Here is a 22,115-nt window from a genome sequence, read left to right as displayed (position 1 = left end):
AGTGGAACAAAAAATGTTTTACTGAACCTGCCCGCACTCCCTGCCCTGGAGACGCTGCCCCTCACTCCAGCCTGGAGCCCTTAAGCAGACCCTTGAGGAACTTCCCAGTCCCAAAGAGGAAGTGCCAATTATCCTTCACAAACCCAAATATTCAGTCACAATAAACATTTAGAAGTGGCAACTCCCAACAAATGGTAGGCAATTTAGAGTAATTTACCAAGATGCTATCTATGCCCACTGCTCTAGAGTCTTTATAGATGTGCACTAGGGAACATCAGCCTCTAGACATGAGTCCTGCTGACTTCAGAATGACAGATCTCACGTCAGTCTCATAGTCTCTTTAACAGAGGTTTGAACTCGTCATTAACCCAAAATGAGACAGCAGAGACTTACAACTGTGATCCCTGCATCCCGCACAGAACTCACCTTAAGGAGACCACATCTCAGTGCTGAGGCTACAAGACCAAAACAATTACTTTTGAAAAACATGGCTGGGTTAGCTCCGTGGATTAGAGCATAGTGCTGGTAACACCAAGGTCCAGGGTTTGATCCCTGTAGCTGCCAGCTGTTCCTTCCCCTCCCCCCCCAAAAGGCTTATTAAAGAATAATAATTTTAAAAAGTAAAAACTTAGAATTATGGTTCTAGTCAAGGTCAAAATTCTGTCCATAAGGCACTCTGATTTGTTCCCTGGAAGTAACTGCAAATCACAGAAATCACAAATTCCAAGCTTGGCTCACCCTCTTTACCTCATTATCATCATCAGGGAATTCTCGAGTCTTTCTCTGAGCGAACAGCTCCCCTGCCAGCCCTGACACTCAGAAGACACTCATGCCTAGTTTCCCTGACTCTGAGAATGTAGGCAGCAAGCCTCTGTCCAGAAAGTGAAAACCTGATAGAGAAGTAGAGAATACTTTATTTTTGTAAGAGCTACTTGATTTTTTTTTCTGCTTATGAGTATTCCTTCACAATGTTTTAACGAGGTTTTTCTTTCTAAAGGAGTTTCACTTTAGCCAAATTTCACTGACCACTTTCTTATATATATATATATTGGTTATGAATATTCATGAGATACAAAGCTGATTGTCACCCCTTGTCCCCATGATGTGGGGGCCAGATTCATATTGGCTGTATACCCATAAACACAAATTGCATTTGTACCCCGTGTCCCCCACCCAATTATCCCCAACCTCCCTCCCCCTCCCGCCTTCCCTCCACTCCACTTTGTATCCCATAGAATGTTCTCTCCCTCTGCAAGTCCAATGCACTACTGTGGTCTTTCCTTTCCTTCCTTCCTTTCACTCTTAGCTCCCACATATGAGTGAGCACATGCAGTATTTATCTCTCTGTGCTTTGCTTATTTCTTTCAACCTAAGTTTCTCCAGGCTCATCCATGTTGTTGCAAACGGGAGTATTTCATTCTTTTTTTATGGCAGAGTAGAATTCCATGGTGTATATATACCACAGTTTCCTTATCCAGTCATCCATCGATGGGCATTTAGGTTGGCTCTATGACTGACCACCTTTTGAGAAAGCCTAACTACACAGGATCTATCACACGCTCCCATGAGTATGGACGTATCATGATAACCGGAACATGTAAGAACAAAACAAAACGAAAATGGCCTGGACTGTCTCATTTACAAACCTTTCCGTGCACCATGGATGTGCTTCATCTTTAGAGTGTCTCCAACACAAAGCTGGAGGAGCCTCCAGGAACCAAATCTGCCGTGCTGTGAGTGGTCCTGCTTCTCCCCACTCCACCGCACCAGTGTTGGGATCTCCACTGACCCGACCCCTGACCACCCCAGCTCAAATGCCGTTTCCAGGCTATGAATTCCAGAGGCCACATGGAGGTCAAGGGCCCAGACGCTGACTGAGAAATGGGAAATCACTCAACCTCACCAACAGTGTGAAGCTCCCAGACCTTGCCCACTTGCAGACAGCCCCGCACCACATGCCGGGCACACACTTTCATGCTGTGGCATGCATGCGTGTTCTGATACATCTGCCACGTGTGCTAGGTAACGCTGTATCCACCAAGACCCTGAATGTTTTCCCCATTTAAGCCAGTTAGTTATGTTCACCCTCCACCCCAATAATGAACTTTGCACTAATCCATCCCAGTCACCTTTGTCCCAGGGGTAAAGGGACAAAAACACTTAGAGGAATATATGTAATGTAATTCAAAGAAAATCCTAAAAATGTTTACAGTAATTAGTGCAGTCATCGCTATACCTGAAAAATGAATATTTATGCAACAAATCTAGATTACACTCAACATATGCTATACATGTGAGACTGACTTAATTTTTTAGGTCACATCTATTTCTCATAAGAAAATTTCTACTTTAAAATGCATTAAGTATGAAAAAACTACATAAAGACAGTCTAGAAGAACACAATAAATTATCCAGATTATTTACACCCCATAGGTGGGTTCTGGTCAGGCAGGTAAGCAACAGGGCTGAGAGGGAGAAGGGGGGTGGGAGTCCTTTTAAAAACATTTTTCAGCTTTATAATCCACAGAGCATTTACTTCGATTTCCACTCACGGACCTGCCCACGGCAGACCTTCAACAGCTGTCTAGGAAGGAATGCCACCAGAGAGCATGGCCACAGAACAAGTCACGGTCCCACCGAGGCAGAAACAGGGATGAGCTACCAGCGACGGCTCATCTCCTTGTACTTTCCTGACTCCTATTTTAAAACCACATAACGGAACTATTTAATAAAAGCTTTCATTAAAATCAAGTTCTAAATTAATAGCTGATGTAAAAATAGAATTTCATTCAGAGAAATTTTTACTTAAATAAGTCAGCCTTGACATTAAGCTCCTGAGGTAGACTATCTTGTTGTACCAAACCTCTTGCAAAGACAGGTAGAAAGGACAGACAAACAATGTTTTCTTCTGTTTAAAAGTACCAGAGAGCTACCAAGGCAATGAGATCCTGAAGGGTCAAAATATGAGAAAAAGAGAAAAACAGAGTAGAAAGTCCAGCATTTGGTCCCACTTTTCTCCACAGTCCAGCAGTGACCAAGGGACAAATGACTTGAGAATGCACAGAAGTCTCAGTAGGTGTGCAGAAGGAGGTGGGCCCTGGTGAAGACCTCCAGCTTTCCATTGGGACCCCACTGAGCTCTATCAGAGAAGGGCTAAGCCTGAAGTAGACCAGGCTTCCCAAAGACTAAAGCCTTGTGTCTGATCAGACCGGTTCCTGACTGGATTACAATGATGTGCCCCCCCACTAGAGGCCAGTCAGAAGCAAAAATAAACCCTTCCTAAAAGAAAGTGTCATCAGAAACTTCAAATGATCTCTATATTTTTCATATATTATGTCTGGTATTCAATAAAACATTGCCCTGCATACCAGGAGACAGGACCAAATGACTAAAAAACAAGAAAAGAACCAGACAACAGAAACAGAACCACAAGATATTCCAATTTTGAAATTATAGGACATTAAAATACATGTGATTAGTATGTTCAGTAAATTAAGAAACAAGCTGGAGAGTTTTGACAGAGACCTGGAAATTTTTAAAAAAGAAATCAAACAATGTGCATTCTAGAACTGAAAAATACAATAACTTTAGCTAAGAATTTAACAGACTGACCCAACAGTAGATTAGACACAAGTGAAAAGAAATTAATGAAATGCTAGATAGGACTGGAAAATATACATCCTGAAATACAGTGAGAGGAAAAAAGTACAGAAAATACTGAAAAGGCTTAAGTAAGAAGAAAGGTCTAACATACGAGTAATTTAAATCCCAAAAGGAGAGGAAAGAAAGAGGGGGAGAAAGAGAGAATGGAACCAAAGCAATATTTAAAGAGCTAATAACTGAAAACTTCCCAAAACTGATAAAAGTCATTGAGCCACAGATTCAAAAACCACTTCAAACGCTGTATGAACTGAATTATGTCCTCCCAAAACTCACTGAACCTTGAATTGTGTCTCCCAAGTTTCTGTATTAGAATCTTAGTCCCCACTGTGACTGTTAAGAGGGTGGGAAATCCTATTATGGTAATTGAAAGGTGAAGCCTTAAATAGGTGATTGGATTGTAGGACCATGCCATAGTGAATGGATTTAAAATGGTGGTCAAGGGTGTGGTTCTGAGGGCTTTAAAAGAAGAGGAGAGTCTGTCTTTCTCACTCTCTCTGCCTCCACCATCTTACAATGTGAGATCCCTGGGTCACTGTCACCACCATCAGATGGACTTTGGACTTCCCAGCCTTAGAAACTGCAAGCAATAAATTTTGTCTTTCTTTATAATTACTCAGTTCCATGTACTTTGTTATAAGCAACACAAAACAGACTAATACAAACCCCAAGCAAGACAAACACATATGATAGTAAAACTTGAATAGTTTTACCAAAGACAAGGAAAAAATCACAGTGGCACACAAGGAAATGACATATCACCTTCAAACATGCAGCAGTGAGACTGACACTTGACTTCTCCCAAGAAACAATGGTAGCCGACAATGAATGGCACTTTTAAAAGATGCTAGAAGAAAACTACCAACCTAAAGTTCTATACGCAGCAAGAGGATTCTTTAAAGATCAAAATGAAATAAAGACAGGTTCAGGCCACCAAAAACTGAGACTTTATAATCAGAAAATCTACAGCAAAGGAAATACTAAAGAGAATCCCACATATAGAAGAGAAATGATCCCAAACAAGAGCTTAGAGAAGCCGGAAGGAAAAGGAAATGGAAAGGTAAGTATTTGAGTAAGTCTAAATGATTAGTGACTGTGCTACGATCAAGTCTCGTGGGGTTTAAAATACACACACAAGTAAAATGACAACTGCACAAAGAGCAAAGGGAGACAGGAAATCAGTGTTAGCTTAACCTCAAGTCTTAGCATTTTCTGGGAAGCAGTAAAACAACCAACTTGTATTATACAATCATCCCTCACTATCCAAGAGCAGTTGGTTCCAGGACCCCCCACAGACACCAAAACCTGCAGATGCTCAAGTCCCTTACATAAACTAGTGTTTGCACATAACCTACACGCATCCTCCCATGTACTTTATTTTATTTTTATTTTTTTATTTTTTCTAAAAGATGACCGGTAAGGGGATCTTAACCTTTGACTTAGTGTTGTCAGCACCATGCTCACCCAGTGAGCTAACCGGCCATCCCTATATGGGATCCGAACTCGTGGCCTTGGTGTTATCAGCCACACTCTCCCAAGTGAGCCACCGGCCAGCCCCATGTACTTTAAATCATCTCCAGATTACTTATAACACCTAAGACAGTGCCTGCATGCCACTTCATTGCTGTGGATCCATCACAGTACTTGGCGCAGCAAATTCAAGTTTGCTTTTTAGAACTTTGTGAAATTTTTTCCTCCAAATCTTTTCAATCCATGGTTGGTGAATCCACGGATGTGGAGCCCATGGACATGGAGGGCCAACTGTACTATGACTAGGTCAAAGCTGCATGTTGTTCAGTGCAATCCCTATCAAAATCCCAGTGGCATTCTTCACAGAAATAGAAAAAAAAAAATCCTCAAATTCATAAGGAACCACAAAAGACCCTGAACAGCCTAAGCAGTCCTGAGAAAGAACCAAGCTGGGCTGGTGCAAAGGTAGTGAGTTATCTCAATGGACTGTTCAGAGTCAATTACAGATAGAACTCCTCATTTCTACTCTTTCCCCTTCTCACTACCACACTTGACTAGTTTTCTTTTTTTTTTTTTTTTTTGGTAGCTGGCTGTTACAGGGATCAAACCCTGGACCTTGGTGTTATCAACACCACAAACTAACCAACTGAGCTAGCCAGCCAGCCCTGCACTTGACTAGACTTATAAAAAAAATTTTAAAAAGAGCAAAGCTGGAGGCATCACACTTCCTGATTTTAAAATATACTACAAAGCTGTAGAAATTAAAACAGAATGGTACCGGCATAAAAGCAGACACACAGACCAATGGAAAAGAACAGAACATCCAGAAATAAATCCATACATAAACAGTCAACTGATCTTCAACAAGGGTGCCAAGAATACACAATGTGGAAAGGACAGTCTCTTCAGCAAATGGTGATGAGAAAACTGGATATCCACATGCAAAAGAATGAAACTGAATGCCATACTCAAAAATCAACTCAAAATAGAATAAAGATTCAAATGTAAGAGCTGGAACAGTCAAACTCCTAGAAGAAAACACAGGGGAAAAGCTCCTTGACATTGGTCTGGGCAGTGATTCTTTGGATATAACACCAAAAGAACAGGAGGCAAGAGCAAAATTAGACAAGTGAGCACACATCAAACTACAAAGCTCTGCACAGTGACACAACCAACAGAGTAAAGAGGCCGCCTACAAAACGGAAGTACGTGCAAACCACATGTCCAGCACATATCCAAAATGCATAAGGAGTTCATACAGCTCAGTAGCAAAAGAAACATAAAATCTGATTTAAAAATGGGCAAAGGACTTGAATAGACATTTCTCCAAAGAAGACATACAAATGGCCACAGATATAATAATCATCAGGGAAATGTAAATGAAAACCAGAATAACATGTTACCTCACACCTGTTGGAACTCCCATGTTCGTTACAGCATTATTGACCATAGCCAAGATGGAAACAACCAAATGCCCATCAACAGATGAATAAAAAAAGGAAATGTGGTCTATATGGGCAAAGGAATATTACCAGCCTTGAAAAAGGAGATCCTGAAGGCTGGCTGTCAGCTCAGTTGGTCACAGCACAGCCTTATAACACCAAGGTCATGGATACAAGCCAGCCACCAAAAAAAAAAAAAAAAAAAAAGGGAAGAAAGAAAGAAAAAGGAGGAAATCCTGCCATATGAGAAACATGGATAAACCTGGAGGGTATTATGCTAGTGAAATAAGCTAGACACAGAAAGACAAATACTGAACGATTCCACTTACATGAGGTATCTACAGTAGTCAAACACCAGTCAGAGAGCAGAATGGAGGCTGCCAAGGGATGGAGGGGGAGAAAAACAGACTTGCTGTTCATGGGGATGAAGTTTAAATCTCGCGAGATGAGTAAATTCTAGAGATCTGCTGAACGCAAGTACTATATTGTGCACTTAAATATTTTTAAGAAGGTAGATCTCATGTTAAATGTTCTTACCACCATAAAATTAATTAACTTTAAAAGAATTTTTAAAGGATGTATGTTGTCATCTCTAGGGTAACCACTAAAAAGATAACACATAAATGCATAACAAGCTAACAGAGAGGGAAATTTGAATAATAAAAATATGTAACTAATCCTTTCAATTCGGCACTGGCCAGCTATCAAAAGCAAAACCAAAATTTTTTATGTAAAATTTAAAAATGTATAATTTATCCAAAAGAAAGCAAGAAAGGAATAAAAGGTAAGATAAATAGAACTTAAATACTAAGGAGACAGATTTTAATCCAAATATATCAGTAATTACATTAAGTACAAATCAACTAAATACACCAATTAAAAGTCAATAATCTGAATTTTTACAAAAAGTAACTATATCCAGTTTATAGGAAAAATAACTTCAATATAAAAGTATTAAAAAGTTGAAAATAAGGGCCGAGCCCGTGGCGCACTTGGTAGGGTGCTGCGCTGGGAGCGCTGCGCTGGGAGTGCGGCGATCCTCCCGCCGCGGGTTCGGATCCTATATAGGACTGACCGGTGCACTCACTGGCTGAGTGCCGGTCACGAAAAAACGACAAAAAAAAAAAAAAAAAAGTTGAAAATAAAAGGCTGGAAAACATATAAATCATGCAAACACAAATAAAAGAAAGGATAGCTATACTAATATCAAAGTTGGATTTTAAAGCAAGAAGAACCATTAGTTATAAAGAGAGATTTCATAATGAAAGGGTTGATCCACAAGTAATATGTAACAACTCTAAATGTCTATGCATGTAATAACAAGGCCTCAAAACACACAAAGCCTCTAAGGTCAAGGGTCCAAGATCCCATACTGGCCAACTACCAAAACAAACAAACAAACAAACAAAAACATATAAAGCAAAACCTGACAGAAACAAAACAAGAAACAGACAAATTCATATTCATAATGGGAGATTTTAAACAATAAATTCAGTCTCAACATTCAATAGTTCTTTGGAAAAAAAAAAAAAGATAGAGTGGCACTACTGAAACATATAAGCCAGAGCTTATTTCTGTACACTTAACTAAAGGAATCAAAATCTCTTACTTTATCTGATTTTTTTTTTTAATTACCAATTTCTTTGTCAAAGAAGGTGAGAAGCTAAAAAAGTAAAACCTTGCTAGGTCGCTACTGCTGTGTCTACAACCCACAATGTAATTAGCAACTTCCTTAATGAAAGGTGAGATCCGGAGATGATGCCAACGCCACCCTTGAGTGCACCGCCATCAGACTCTGCAGATCGTTAAGCATTTTCTAGTAAGAGCAGACCTGCAAGACACGATCTTAAGCAAGACAAGGAAAGCAAAGACAATCCCTTCCCGAAGGGCTTCGAGTTGTTTAAAGCTAAATGTGGAAGTCATTCAAACATGCTTTTACCATCTACCACTACCACCGCCAAAATTCAGGGTCACCAATAACTTCCACATTGCTAAACTTAACAGTTACCCACCATTCCCCTCTTACTGCACCTGTTAGTGATATCCTTGACACACTTTCTTCTTGTGGCTTCCTCTGACACTACCCCACCCCCCACCAGGTCTTCTCCATATCCACGATGTTTCCTTCTCTTCCCCCCAAACTCTCAACAGTGGAGTGTCACTCGACCTCTTCTTTTTTTACCCACATCCACTCACTGGGATTTCATCCAGGCTCATGGCTCTAAACATCATCGACATACTGACGAGAGACCACAAGAGACGTGGTTGTGTCTCTGCAGCCTGGCTCCACCACTCTCCCCAACGCCTGCCTGCCTGCATTCCACCACTTGCCTGTCCCTCTACCTGGAATCACCTTCCTCCAGACACGTGGTTTGCTCTCTCACTGTTTTCAGGCTTTTGCTCAAATGCAACGAGAACCTCTGTGACCTCTCCTGTTAAAACTGCATGGCCCTTCCCTGCCCTATATTTCTCCATAGTAGCCCTCACCATCTGAAAACTGTGTCTTATGTACGCTTCACCTCATATCTCTCCCTGTTAAAATGTACAACAGAGAGATTTTAGTCTGCTCTGCTCCCTGGTGAATGTCTAGCTCCTGGAAGAGTAGATGGTACAGAGCGGGCACTCAATGAAGGAGTGACTGTATTTCCGTCAACTCTCCTTCTAAAGGGGCAGCTGTATCTGGGCCACACAGCAGACACAGCGTTTCCCATCTGCTCAGACTCGGCTTTTCTTGGATGTGTGTGTGCCATTTTCCTCTAGTCTCCTTTGTTCTCCAAAACACTGTGGTCATAGAATAGTCCACTGCCAGGAAAAGGACGAATTTTCCTCTCAGATGAGCAAACGGTCCTCAAGAAGATCCAACCAGAAGGAAAACCCAGAGTCTCACAAGCATGAGAGGCAGCACCCACACCTACCCCAACACACCAACGCTCCCGCCATGTCCTGTACAGTAAAGCTGGTACACAGAACAAGGCTGTTCCTGAGAACCACACATGTGCATAAGGGTTTTATTCACCGAGTGATCACTAGGTTACAAAGGTATCCCAAAGCTAACTTTCACTAAAAAAGAAGGATTCTTCTCACAGTGCCGCCACCTCCAAATCACACATTCTATGGTCGTTACATCAGTCCTTTCCTAACTATCCATGTTCCCTGATGCCCCTTCCTCCACAGAATTCTTCCCACAGTTGATGACTTTGGTGTTTAAAAGAAGATAAATACAGTGATGCCGCCCGACTGAGGGGTTGATCCACAAGGAATATATAACAACTCTAAGTTTCTATACATATAATACCATGGCCTCAAAACACATAAAGCCACCAAGGTCAAGGGTTCAGATCCCCGTACCAGCCAGCTTCCAAAAACAAACAAACAAACACAAAAAGCAAAACCTGACAGAAACAAAACAAGAAATAGACAAATCCACATTCATAATGGGAGATTCTGAACAACAAATTCAGTCTTGACATCCAATAGTTCTTTGAAAGAACAAAGGATATAGCAGCACTATTGTAACATACAAGCCATAGCTTATTTCTGTACACTTGACTAAAAGAAAGCGGATCTCTTCTGAGAGGCAGGGGTATGATGCTGGAAAGAGGAACTGTCTACACAGCATTCAGGGGTGGTTAGACACCAGGCCCCTGTCCTTTCCACCCCAGCATGCCTATACAACCTGGCGTCACAAACCCCTCGATGGGAGAAACAACCCTGTCAAAAATGAACATGAAAGTCTCCTGATTTAGGGAAAGCAGGTACAGGGGAGACAGGATGGGGATCAGGACTGAAAACAAAGATGAGGCCAAAGCCTGTACACTGAGCAGTAAGTCCAGACTCCTCCAGCCACTCAGCTCCAGAACCCCCAAAATCAGGAGAACCAGGAGAACCAGGAGAAACAGGAGACTGCAGCATCCTCACAGGGGAAGCAAATCACCCCAAGAAGAGACCTACAGCTGCTAACATCTGTATCAGTGGCAGCCCGAGCACTCCAAGCACACCAAGGGAAAAGGCCCTCCCACACACAGCACTCAAACGGTGTCCTCAGTTTGAATAAGAGGGAACAGCCAAGGATCATCCTTCAGGTAAAATCTCAAGTGAGGAAGACAGAAACCAAAACCCACAGAAGGAATGCAGAGGAGACAAATATTATACCATGCAGAAAGTAGGACAAAATATCAATTGAGAAATTACCATTAACATCTTCAGAGAGACTTCAAAATGTTGGCCCATAAACAACAAAAAAAGATTTTTTTTTAAGAGTGTGTATTCAGAAAACAAGGGCAAGAAAAAATGTAATAGATCTGAAAGCACAACAAAAAAGAAACGGAAAATGGGTGAAGGAAAGATTTAAAATGTAAAGGATCACTCCAGATGGTCCAACCTCTAAACAATAGGAGTTCTAAAATGAGAAAACAGTGACGATTGAGCAAATTATCAAAGAAATTGCATTAAAAAAATCCCACAACTGAGGGACAAGTTCCTTCAGCACAATGAAAGAAAAAAGCCCCAGAGTGTCATGAAAAACACTGTTGATAAAGAAAACATGCAAAAAACATCCAGAGAGAGGGAAAAAGTCACACCCACAGAGTATAAACAGAACGGGCTAGGCCTTCCAGCAAAACTCCAGCAGACAGCTGGTGGTGCAGCAGTCCCTCCAGATTTCTGAGGGGGACGCCACCCAACCTAATTCTCAACCCAGTGGTCTCTCTATCTCAAGGACCTTCAGCATCAGCACATAAGATCAGCAACACAAGACGCCTGAAGAGGAACCACTTCAGCTACATGTGGGAATACAGAAGGCTCTAGGAGATGTGCACCCTGGGAAAAAATACTTTATCAGACAGGTTTTAATAGTGTGGAGAAGTACATTTGCAGGCACCTCATACAGCTGACAAAGATTTATGTCAAAAAGTCAAATACCCATCCAAACAAAAAAAACGCAGCAATTACTAACTCACACACACACATGCACACGCACACGCACACACGCACACACATACACGCGCACTGTACAAGAGAGGAAGTTCTCGGCCTCACCAGCCCCGCTGCGCAGAGTGAAGTAAGATGATGGTGGAGGTGAGAGGACGTTGCAGAGGCTCCCAAAGGGGCAGCACGAGCACGTCACTCAGACACTCAGTGTCCCTCAAGTCACATTTGGAAGCCCTAGGACCGGTGTGTTTGCAGTGAGAAAGTAATTAAGGTTATGTGAGATCACAAGGGTGGGCCCGGCTCAGCTCTGCTTGCACACACAGGCACTGCAGAAAGGCCACAGGAGCGCACAGTCTACAAGCCAAGAGCAGGGCCTCAGGATGACACCAATCCTACCAGCGCCTTGGTCTTGGACTTCTAGCCTCCAGAACCTGAGAAATGGATGTCTGTGTTGAACTTTCTCATGGTAACCTGAGCTGACTAGTACAACAGGGTGGAACAGTTGGACGTGGCCACACTGGAAAGGCTGGGGGAAGACACAATTACTAGATGTAGTTATTAGCCTCTTGGGATTCTTTAAATGTTCCTTATCTGCATGTTTTCCGATAAAAATTATTTCAGAATACTGGTGTACTATTGCAAACAGTAAGATCTAAGATCATATTAAAAGGAAACATTTACATCCATCCTTGTTAAAGGGAAAAATATGCTATTGAAAAGCTGCATATAATTCAGAGCTTTCAGTAAAGCCACTATCTTTTAATAACATACTTGCTAATCACAAAAAAACATGTCATTATAGGAATTTGGAAAATGTAGAAAAACAGAAGGAAGAAAATAAAAAGCCTGTGTGCTCAACCATACAGAAAAAATCCCTGTGTGACCAATCCTGCTACTGGGCATTCAAGTTATTCTAATTGTCAGCTATTACAAGCTAGGCTGCAAGCAGCATTCTTTATGATTATTTTAAATGTTTGCTCAAGAGAAGACACTGGCCCTACAGACTGAAATGAGTAAAATCCAGAACGAGTCAATACCAAAAAAAAAGGCATTTAAATAACTTCGAAGGGCTCAAGGAACACAGGGCCCAGGACGAGCAGTGGGGACCCTGCTGCTCGGGTGCTAAGTATGGCATCCACCCCGCCACCAAGACGCACAGCACAGGGCTTACCCCAAACAACAGAGCTGAGCCCAGCTGCCACAAGAAGTGCCAACGGGTCACAGCGGAGGCTCGTGGCCCAAGGCTACAATCGGCGCAGCGCGTGCCCAGCTCTGGCTGGGGTCCCTACAGGAGGAGACAGAGGCTCAGCCCCTCATGTGCACAGGGCCTGGCTCTCAGGAAGAAGTTTGGCAGTAAATAAGCTGCACTTATTTTGTCTTGGGAAGGGACCAAAGAGATTTACTGAGTTTTTCCTCAGGTCAAATACTTTTTGGAATTGATGGGCTCTGCAAGGACCCAGGGTGCTCACAAAACAGTGCATTCTCACTGACGTGACACAGGCATGCAGCCCTAGACTGGACGCGGACTGAAGAAAGACATGCTGGGCTGCCATCACCTCCACACCGAACTGCCAACACCCAGCCAAATTCCGTGTTTCTAGTAACTGCAAGGCATACTGCGTAAGTGAAGTCAGGATTCTAGATTAGCAGGACTAGCGAGCGTGAATGAAATTCCAATCTGTGTGACGTGGCCTGGCGTGCAACCCTGAGGATGGCGGTCACCGGGCAGCTGACCAGCGGGTATGGCTCAGCTCCAAGAAAGGACACGCTGACCCACACTGAGACGCATGACAGCCCCAGGCCCTGCTGACAGTGGCTGAAGATTAGCACGATGGGCCGCACGGTCCACAGCCCAATCAGCAGTGCGTGCTCATCCGCTGCCGGCAAGCACTTCCCTCCCCAAGCCCCCCACAACAGCCGCCAGCACCTCCCACAGCTCCAGATGGAGGGCGGAGCCGGCGAAGGGACCCCTCTGTTCCAGAATTATTCAGTCTGATAGTTAACGACAGATACTGTCAGGGACTTTGTTGAAACCTGTCAAAGACAATTAAGTTTTACATGACTAAAGCAGAGAAGAACACTCTCGCAGCCCTACCCCGCTGACAGGTCTGTGCACATGCTCACGCAGCCCACCACGGCCGTGCAGAGTGCTGAGAAGCAAGGGCCTCACTGCTGGAGCTGCAGGAGGAAGGGAAGGCATCTGTAAAAGACCCCTCTGGCGCTATAGGCAGAGACCCAGGCGGGTGGGCAAGGCTGCCGGGGAGTGAGGTGAGGAACGGGTGGTCTGGGCTGACCTGGTGGTGGTGCCACTTCTGAGATACGAAGGATTGGAAGAGGAACGAGTGTGGGGTGGGGATTCAATCTGCTTCACTCTAAGGAGATATGATGATTAAAATCCGAATGTGTAGTTCACTACTTTATCTCTGCGACTGCCTGTAACCCAGATGTGAATGTCACTAACATCCAGTGGGCCACTAAATCCAGGTGATAATGATGGCAATGAAGAGGCAAAGGAAGAGCTGCCATCTACTACACGTCTGCTGTGCAGGCACCGGGGTCCACGCACCCCCCCCAGGCATTGTCTCACGGAATCTCCACGACCACCTCCTCTTCCCGGTCCCCATTTTACAAAGACACACAAAGAGGTGTAGCAACTTCCCCCATCACACAGCTAACAGGAGGCCGACCCCACAAGACACCTCCTAGTGAGCCACCCCACAAGAATTCTTAAGTTCAACCAGCAACACACATGTTCTCAGAGTCCACAATAACAGGTCAGGTGGGAAACATGGGTCTTCCATTCAGTTAGTTCAGGACTAATTTTTCAAGTTTTCCTTGAACATTCACAAACAAAAAACATTTCTTTTTGAATCTGGATCAAATCTGGAAAGTGTATACCCAACGAGAGACTGAGAAAGCCACACACCAGGGCAGAGAGGTCAGCTACTCACCAGCCAGCGGCACTGCACAGACGCCTCTTGCTGGCAGGTGCAGTGGGCCTTTGCCCAACCCACTTCACCCACAACCTGCTGGGGACAAGCATGAGCTTCTAGAAGGGCCAGCGCACGTCCAGCCATCAAGCTGAGGGAGAACCCCACAGCTGCATACTAAGGCTCTGTTGGAAAATGTCTCCAGTCGCCTAGATCTGGGGTCTGTTCGGATAAAAGAATTCATGAGTTGAACCAGACACACATCTGGAAGACAGCAGGGATGGCAGCAGGGCCACACACTCTCGCTCAGCCTCACGCCCCCACACCAGAGTAACTGCAGTCAGAGCCGCAGGAAAAGAGGCTGCAGATGGGCTTTAAAGATGAGCTCCCCCTCACCACAGACGGCCATAAAGAGAAGGTGCCAGAGGTCAAATGAAACAGGCTGGGCACTAACAAGATGAGTCTGTCTGAGACTGTGCCTAACCCCCGCTCTCTTCAAGTGCAGGCAGGGTGGGCCCCCCCTGCTCATGTGCAGCCCCCTCTGCAGCCAGCTCCCTTCTCTAGAGCCTCCACCCTCAACTCCACCCAACTCAGAAAACCCAAATCAGGCTTCCAAATAAGTCTGTGCACACTGTGGGCGCTTCTTCTCCTCACAAGCTCTTCTCTTGAACTTTTAAACCATCACCAGAAATGCAGTCAATAAACTAACAAATGGTAGGGCAGTGCCTCAGGAAGCCCTGAGGGGACCTGCAGAGCAGAGATGGTCGCTGCCCTGAAGGACCACCTGTCCTCCAGAGGTTAAGCTCTGTGTCTAGGAGCCCAAGCCAAGGTGCCATGTTGCTCCTGCTGTGAATGGCATCGTAGTCCACTCTGGCCAGGGCCGTGTGACCGGCCCTGACTAGGAGCACCTCACTGGGCTGGCCCCAGAAAGACCCTGTCCTCAGGAAATGCTCAGCTAATGAGGAAGGTAAGGACAGTAAGCAGAAACAGGAGCATCTGTGACGCCAGCAGAGGCAGCCGCAGACCTGCAGGGAGCGTGAACCCAGCCCTGGATGGTAGCTGGGGGCCATGCCAACCTTCTGAGGGAGCAGGGCCTGAGCCTGCCAGCTAGCGTGTGACAATTCCTGGGCCCTACTGCCAAAATGCTCAGTAAATAGCTGGAGCCTGCTAATTCACACTAATTAAAATGGTGGATGTGAACCAACCAAAGTCATGTTCAAAGTTCCACTGACAATGGGGAATAAATACCCAAAACATCTTCACACAGAAGGCAAAGAACAGAGCCAAGGAGGCTTTCTGTGACCCCTAGGCTCAGGGGCCAGAATGGCCACAGGTGAGTAGGACGAATATGGAGAAACGCCAGGAGTGCCGTTGCCTTCTCGGTTTTGATGAAGATCTATCACAAAACTCAAGTCAGCCACGTGAAAAACCACCACACTTGAGCAAACAAACGAAGACCAGCACTCAGGCCTCCTGTTGGGACAAGCACAGCACCCGGCACAGGGGCACAGAAGCTCACTCAGTGACAACAGAGGATACCGCGAACGCGAAGCAGAACTGTCCACAGAACGGGTGGCCAGGGCTCGGAGTCCTTCGGGGTCGTTCCACCCTAGATGGCCCTCCTGACACAGTCCTCCCTGCAAATTCAACACCAAACAATTCACCTGCTGTCCAAAGTAAATGCAGACCCAACAAACGAGATCTAAGCTCCAGCTCTTCCTTCTCCTCGCAGACGTTCGCTAGGTCAGCACCCACTCACCTGTGCCCCTTCCCACGAACCCCAGTCTTCTCCCACTGCAGAGTCGCCATGCTGTCTGGGTGGGACATCCCACTTTCCTTCCAGTGTGACCCTAACTGATTTAGGCCCAACAGCACAGCCTCAGGTCCCTACATAATAATCACTCTGGGATGGGCACAGCACAGAGTGTCCCCCCAACTCAGAGCAAACACAGCACCTTCCCTCAGCACTGGGGAAGTATCTGTCAATAAGCCCAGAGCCTACATTCCTGCGGCAGCCACTTCCAACACAGGCAGCCAACAGCTGGCCACCGAGAAAGCAAAGCATAAAGAAACGGGCTGGAGTCCTGATCAAACCATACCCCTTCACTGTCCAAGCCCAGGTGGGCTGGATTTTCTGCTACTTCCAGCTGAGGGCCTCCGAACTGCACACCGTGGCATGCCAATCAGAATGCCAGAGAGAGAATGGATGTGCTGGACCCCACACCCTGTCAGTGCTAGCAAACAATGACCCTGACACCAGAGGTCTTCAAACCACAAAACTACCACAGGCAACCTTGGGTGGGAAATTACTCGACTGCAGATGGGACCCCTGAACTCCAGGGTCCCTCTGCCACCAGCAGCTCCACAACAGGAAGGTAAAACCAAAATGTGCCAGTCCTGCCAGCTTACATGCAGTGAGACAGGACAAGCTAATATACTTCATGAACCTTACAGCACAGGTTGCTTACTTCAAACAGAGCAAGCCAAAGAGAGGGAAAGCAGAGTTGCTGCTTGTGACCCAGAACTGAAAAACGGGCTGGCCAGGTCAGGGGCGGCATGCAGGAGTTTTAAAAATTAGACATCAGAATTGAGCTCAATTTTCTTTCCCTGTAGACCAGCCCTCAAATGAAGTCCCATCTCAAAATGTTTCTAATCAAATATGAAAACTTTCAGGTTCTGTTTAGAAACTGTCAGTTTCGCAAATTGGTGTTAGCCTTACTTAGGATAATTTTAAGGCTTATCCCGTCCTAAAAAGCTTTTCTAAATAAATAGCAGTTGGCTAAAGACAATAAGCAAAAGGAACCAAAAAAATGACCTCTAACAGTTCACCTCAAACCATATCACCTAAACTAAAAGGAGTTTAAACCTTAAAATGTTTAATCCTATGTTCAGGCAATTTCTCTCACAGTAAGTTTGAAGAACTGATCAGGGTTTTTAGTAACTCCACAGGAGAGTCCCGGAACTTCAGGATGTGTTTTCAGACTCTTGATTAAATCAGCAGGGGTCACATGAATTCCAGACTTCGAAGTCTCAAAGGTGGGAGTCTCCAGCCACCAGCTCCGGGGAGACAAGCGGGAAACACAAGCGCTCCGAGAGCGACAGGTGCCAACCCGCAAAACAAGCACATCCCCAGTGACCATGAAGGGATTATGAGAAAAAAGAATAAAGAAACAGGCTGTAAAGTTGTGACAACTTGATGGCACCACTCCACCCCTTCCCAAGCCCACGCGTACACACACACACAGGCACACACATGCACAGTACAGTCTCAGAGCACCCGGCTGCTGTGGACTGACTCTACACAACGGCACTACCACATTTTGTTGGCAGGAAATAAAATTGCAATCCTGGAACTCCAACCACAGCCACAGGAAGTTTTCAAAGTACCCTGACAATCCACCAGATAGAAACTCCCTCATCACTATTCGTCATCCTCTAGGAAGAGTCTTAGAAGATTGTTATAAAAAGCAATAAATAATCAAGAATTCTCTAAGTATCGATGCATTTAAAGGTCCACTCCTCCCTTTATCATGCCCAAAGGATGATGTCTGCCGGGGAAATCCATCTTCTCTGCAAGAGGATACAAATTTTACTGGTAAAGGGTAAAGTTTAAATGTCATTATGACTTCTAAGAACTCCAATGCTCCTAATGACTTACAAAGCCATCTATATCAGTCCGTTCTTGATCAAAGTATTCTCAGCATCACAAACACAAAAAATACCTAATGACATATGAGAAGGTGTCATGAATAAGAGATCAGACTATAGTTCAACCACAACAGCATGGGGTCAACAGACAAGACCACTCACTACCGACACCTCTCCCTCGCACACTCTCCAGATCTCGGAGATGAGTGCAGAAATGGACACCTCGTGCGGGACTCACCTGAACTCTCTGCCTTCGCTGTACCGTCTGCTGCAGGAGGCCCTCGGGGCGGCGGTCTCCAGAAGCAGCTTCTGCGTGAGCCTGCTGGGGGGGGCGGTGTCTCTGCCATCGTCCTCGTCTGCGTCTTGGTCACACTTCCACTCCTCATCTTCGTTCAGAGTGGGCAGGTATCCAGATATGCCCTTCCCTGTCCCTGACCCAGAGCTCTGGTCACTACAGACCTTCGGGCTCTCCGAGCCAGTCCTCGTATATTCCAAATAAATATCAGACTTGAGGAAGGAGGGGTAGGTGTTCTCCTCCATGGTGGACTGGATTTCTGTCTGGGCCTGGTCGAACATGGCAGGATCGATCTGCTGCTTCATGATGCAGTCCTTTATGAAGCTCTTGGTGGCTGGCTTGGTTTGCCTGGACACAATGCCATTGTTATCAAGGATGTACTTTCGGTAGATGGCTCTCGCCAGCTTCAGCCTTTTCTCCTCGTTCGAGTCACAGGGTTCTAGCTTCCTAAAGCCGCTGCAGGCAAACCAAAAGTCCAGCAGGTCGGCACAACCCTCCTGCTTCAGGAAAGTCCTGAACAGGCTGATCCCATCTTGATCGTCCAGTAAGGAGTGCAGTGACTCGGCCCACTTCAAGTACGGTGGGGTTGGTGAGGCGCTGCCCTCAGGCTCATACCCCAGGTCCAGATCTGAGCGCCTTGGAGTGGCTGTTGAGGTCTCACCTTTGATGCTGGCACCTTTCCCAGAGCAGAAACTGTGGCTGACGGGCCTCGGGTCTGTGGACACCAGTTCTCCCTCCTCACCAGGCACTGGGGGTCGGGGGGCATCTTCGGTGAAACTTGCTCCAAGGTCCAAGGGGAAACCCTGCTCTTGGACATTCATTTTGGGACTCTGTGCGTCAATGAACAATGAGCGCTGCACCCTAATACATCAGTACTTACAGCTCCAAAGTGAATCAATCTGTCCTGTTGAAACCATTAAGAGGACAAGGATTAGGAAAGGTGGGTCCACGGAAACACGACCACAGAGGTTCTCTCAAGACAAGACTCGCCATGACGCCCTCCCACTCTCACTCAACCAGGAATTCAGCTTAAATTTTTAGTCGAGATATGTTTTGGTCACAAGGTTTGCTCCACATTCAAACAATTTCTGGAAACTTTTATAACTACAGGAATGCCTCTCACGCTAAGAAGTGAATGCCCAGAACACAGAGAACACCACAGAGAGACTGGCAGCCTGCAGACCTCCCATCTTTGTCTAAAGAGCTGAGTGACCAGGGGGCTGGCCAGTTAGCTCAGCTGGTTAGAGCGTGGTGCTGACAACACCAAGGTCCAGGGTTCGATCCCTGTTCTGGCCAGCAACCACAGAAAAAATGTCCCAGCAGCGCTGAGTGGCCAGGAAGGTAGGAAGGCTGGAAGAAGGAAAGGTGATTCTAGTTCTGACCACTTGTATAAACCTGGGTGAGAGTTGGTCCCTCACATGTAAGACGAGGATAATCACTCCATCTGCCCCAGCGATAAGCAGGGAAAGGAAAGAAGGCACATTACTGACTCTAGGGCAGGTGGGCATCTACTGAGTCCGCATTCTCCAGGCCTGTGGCCGTGGTGTTTTCTGCCTACTTCACGCCAGGAGTGAACACACAGCAAGGTGTTCCTCCAACTCTTGACACACACACCTATAAGAGCAGTTCATCATAGATCACCTTCAGCACCATCGACCAAGCGATCAAAGGACACAACCCATATGTGTTCTAACATCATCAATGCAGACGATCTTAAAAACACTTCTGTCCAAAAACTTTACGTGACTGTTAAAGCCTCTCTTACAAGGAAAGTGTCCTTCAGATAGCAAGTGGTAATTGGGTACTTTAAGGAAAAGAGAAGGTATAAAAAAAACGAAATCCAAATGCAATTATATTTTTTAGCTAAGGAAGCATATAGTATCCACAAGTTGAAAACCAAACCACCCATCATTTTAGAGGCTGGAGGATTTACTGATCTTACTGCTGCTGCGGCTGCTACAGCACGCATGGGATGTGCAGAAGAGAAGCCCTGGGTCAGGGCTCAGACAGAGCCCTCTGCCATGGTCTCTGGTCCTTTCCACCACATCCACAGGAGCCCGAGAGCCCACAAGCTCTAGCTATGCCTCTCAACCAAAGGGCTAGCCAAAGTGGTGACTGGCACAGCCTACCATGATGTAAATGGTCCCAGCTAAAGGTGGGCCAAGAGAGGGCTTTACAGAAGCATGGCGGGTTCAAACACCTGCTGCACCCAACAAGCCAGCGAGTGCAGAATGAAACCCTACAGTCTGGAACCTACAGCCACCGCTCCACATGGCTCGGCCCTGGCCTACGTGTGACTGGTCCCCACATTCTCACAACACACACACTTCATGTCAACAACTGCTGATGGCTAGAAGAAGCATCCATACACGGAGGATGGGTCACATTAGATGCCCCAAATGACATTTCTGCAGCTAATGACTTTCTATGAAAACTACTGGGTAGGCTGTTATCTTGGCCTCAGCAGGAACAGCCTGTATCTGAAGGTCAAGGCCCCCTGGGCTGTGGCATCCCACTGCTCACAGTCCACTCAACTGAGTCACTGTCTTCGAGCCCCATCTGCATGGGGTGAGCACCTGGGGTGTCTGCAGCTCCACACCAGCTCACAGTTGTCGAATGTCCTCTTGTCCAGGACACCATCACAGGCAAGACGGCCTGCACCCTGACCACCCGAGCCTTACCTTATAGTTACTCTGCAGTTCACTAGCCTTGACAAAGAACCAAGTTACCGGAAACTGAAAAGTAACAAACCAGACAGTGTGTTCAAATGGAGGCTAATTACAAGTCACCTTCACTTTCTAGTAAGGTGCTTATGTCTTCCATGTGAATTATTTGTAGCAGCAGGACCACAGCACCTAGTACAAGGTCTTGCAACAAACAGACACCAATAAATACTTAATTCATTGACATAAAGGAGAAAGACACTTGTCACAGATGCAAAACATGAGCTCTTTACAAATGCTGAACTACTGAGCTATAGAAACAGCAGCAAATTCAAGATCTAGCCCTTGATTACGAAACTGCAGTTATCTATCAAGACTAACATTCTAATTCATGTGTGAACCAGGTCCACCTTGATCATTTAAAACTATTTTTCAGAGCCCAGAAGAAAATTTTCTTATAATTCACCTCTATTTTTGCTTGTCAACTGACAGAGGAACTCTGGTGTCCCTGGAAGCACAGAAAGACCTCTACAAATTACTGACGTCGTTGAAACACACTCCAATTCCAGAAAACTCTGGGCTCCCACAGGGACGCACACCAAGCGTTTAGTATACACACAGGTACACACCACATATAAATCAATTATATTAATTCAGGTTAGTAAAATGCCCACGAGCACTGAATCTTGCCCACAGCCTGTAACCACCATCAATAAATGATTCCATAAAAGGAATCTACAAGTCTGATACTGCATTTAAAATCCCCTTAAGTCACTGTCAAGGCACACGCCCTGGGTACCATGTGGCAGCAAGGTCGATGCCATATACATATATGTATACATTTATTTTACTCAACATAACTTTTAATTTCTGTGGAGTGGGAAAGTACCAGAACATGACTCTGACATTTTCCCAAGTGTCCAATGATCCAACTCTTGAAGGGTTAGGGTTACTATTTTACACATAATCCACTTCCCCATCACCTAAATTCTCAATGATCAATGTAACCCAAAAGAGTCCACTTAGCTTTCCTGAAACTAGAAATCTAAGACAAGTCAACACTTGCTGAAAATCAAAC

At 45.3% G+C, this 22,115-nt stretch overlaps 1 protein-coding gene and 1 non-coding gene across 2 annotated transcripts in view; one reads left to right on the top strand and one right to left on the bottom strand.

The window, feature by feature from the left end:
• The window catches only part of AXIN1 (axin 1), a 65,744-nt gene that overhangs the window by 42,659 nt on the left and 970 nt on the right, over positions 1–22,115 (bottom strand). The window contains exon 2 of the mRNA XM_063099098.1: positions 18,318–19,278. Within this exon, the coding sequence (XP_062955168.1) occupies positions 18,318–19,195 (878 nt within the window). The 5' untranslated portion in view covers positions 19,196–19,278. The remainder of the gene's footprint in view (positions 1–18,317; positions 19,279–22,115) is intronic.
• TRNAV-GAC (transfer RNA valine (anticodon GAC)) lies at positions 19,597–19,670 on the top strand. Its single transcript has one exon. It is a non-coding gene; the product is annotated as a tRNA-Val (tRNA).

Source organism: Cynocephalus volans, chromosome 6 (assembly GCF_027409185.1).
Source record: "Cynocephalus volans isolate mCynVol1 chromosome 6, mCynVol1.pri, whole genome shotgun sequence".
In the NCBI taxonomy this organism is placed as follows: Eukaryota; Metazoa; Chordata; class Mammalia; order Dermoptera; family Cynocephalidae; genus Cynocephalus; species Cynocephalus volans.
The sequence above is the reverse complement of the archived record's forward strand: the minus strand, read 5'-3'. Positions and strand labels throughout refer to the sequence as shown.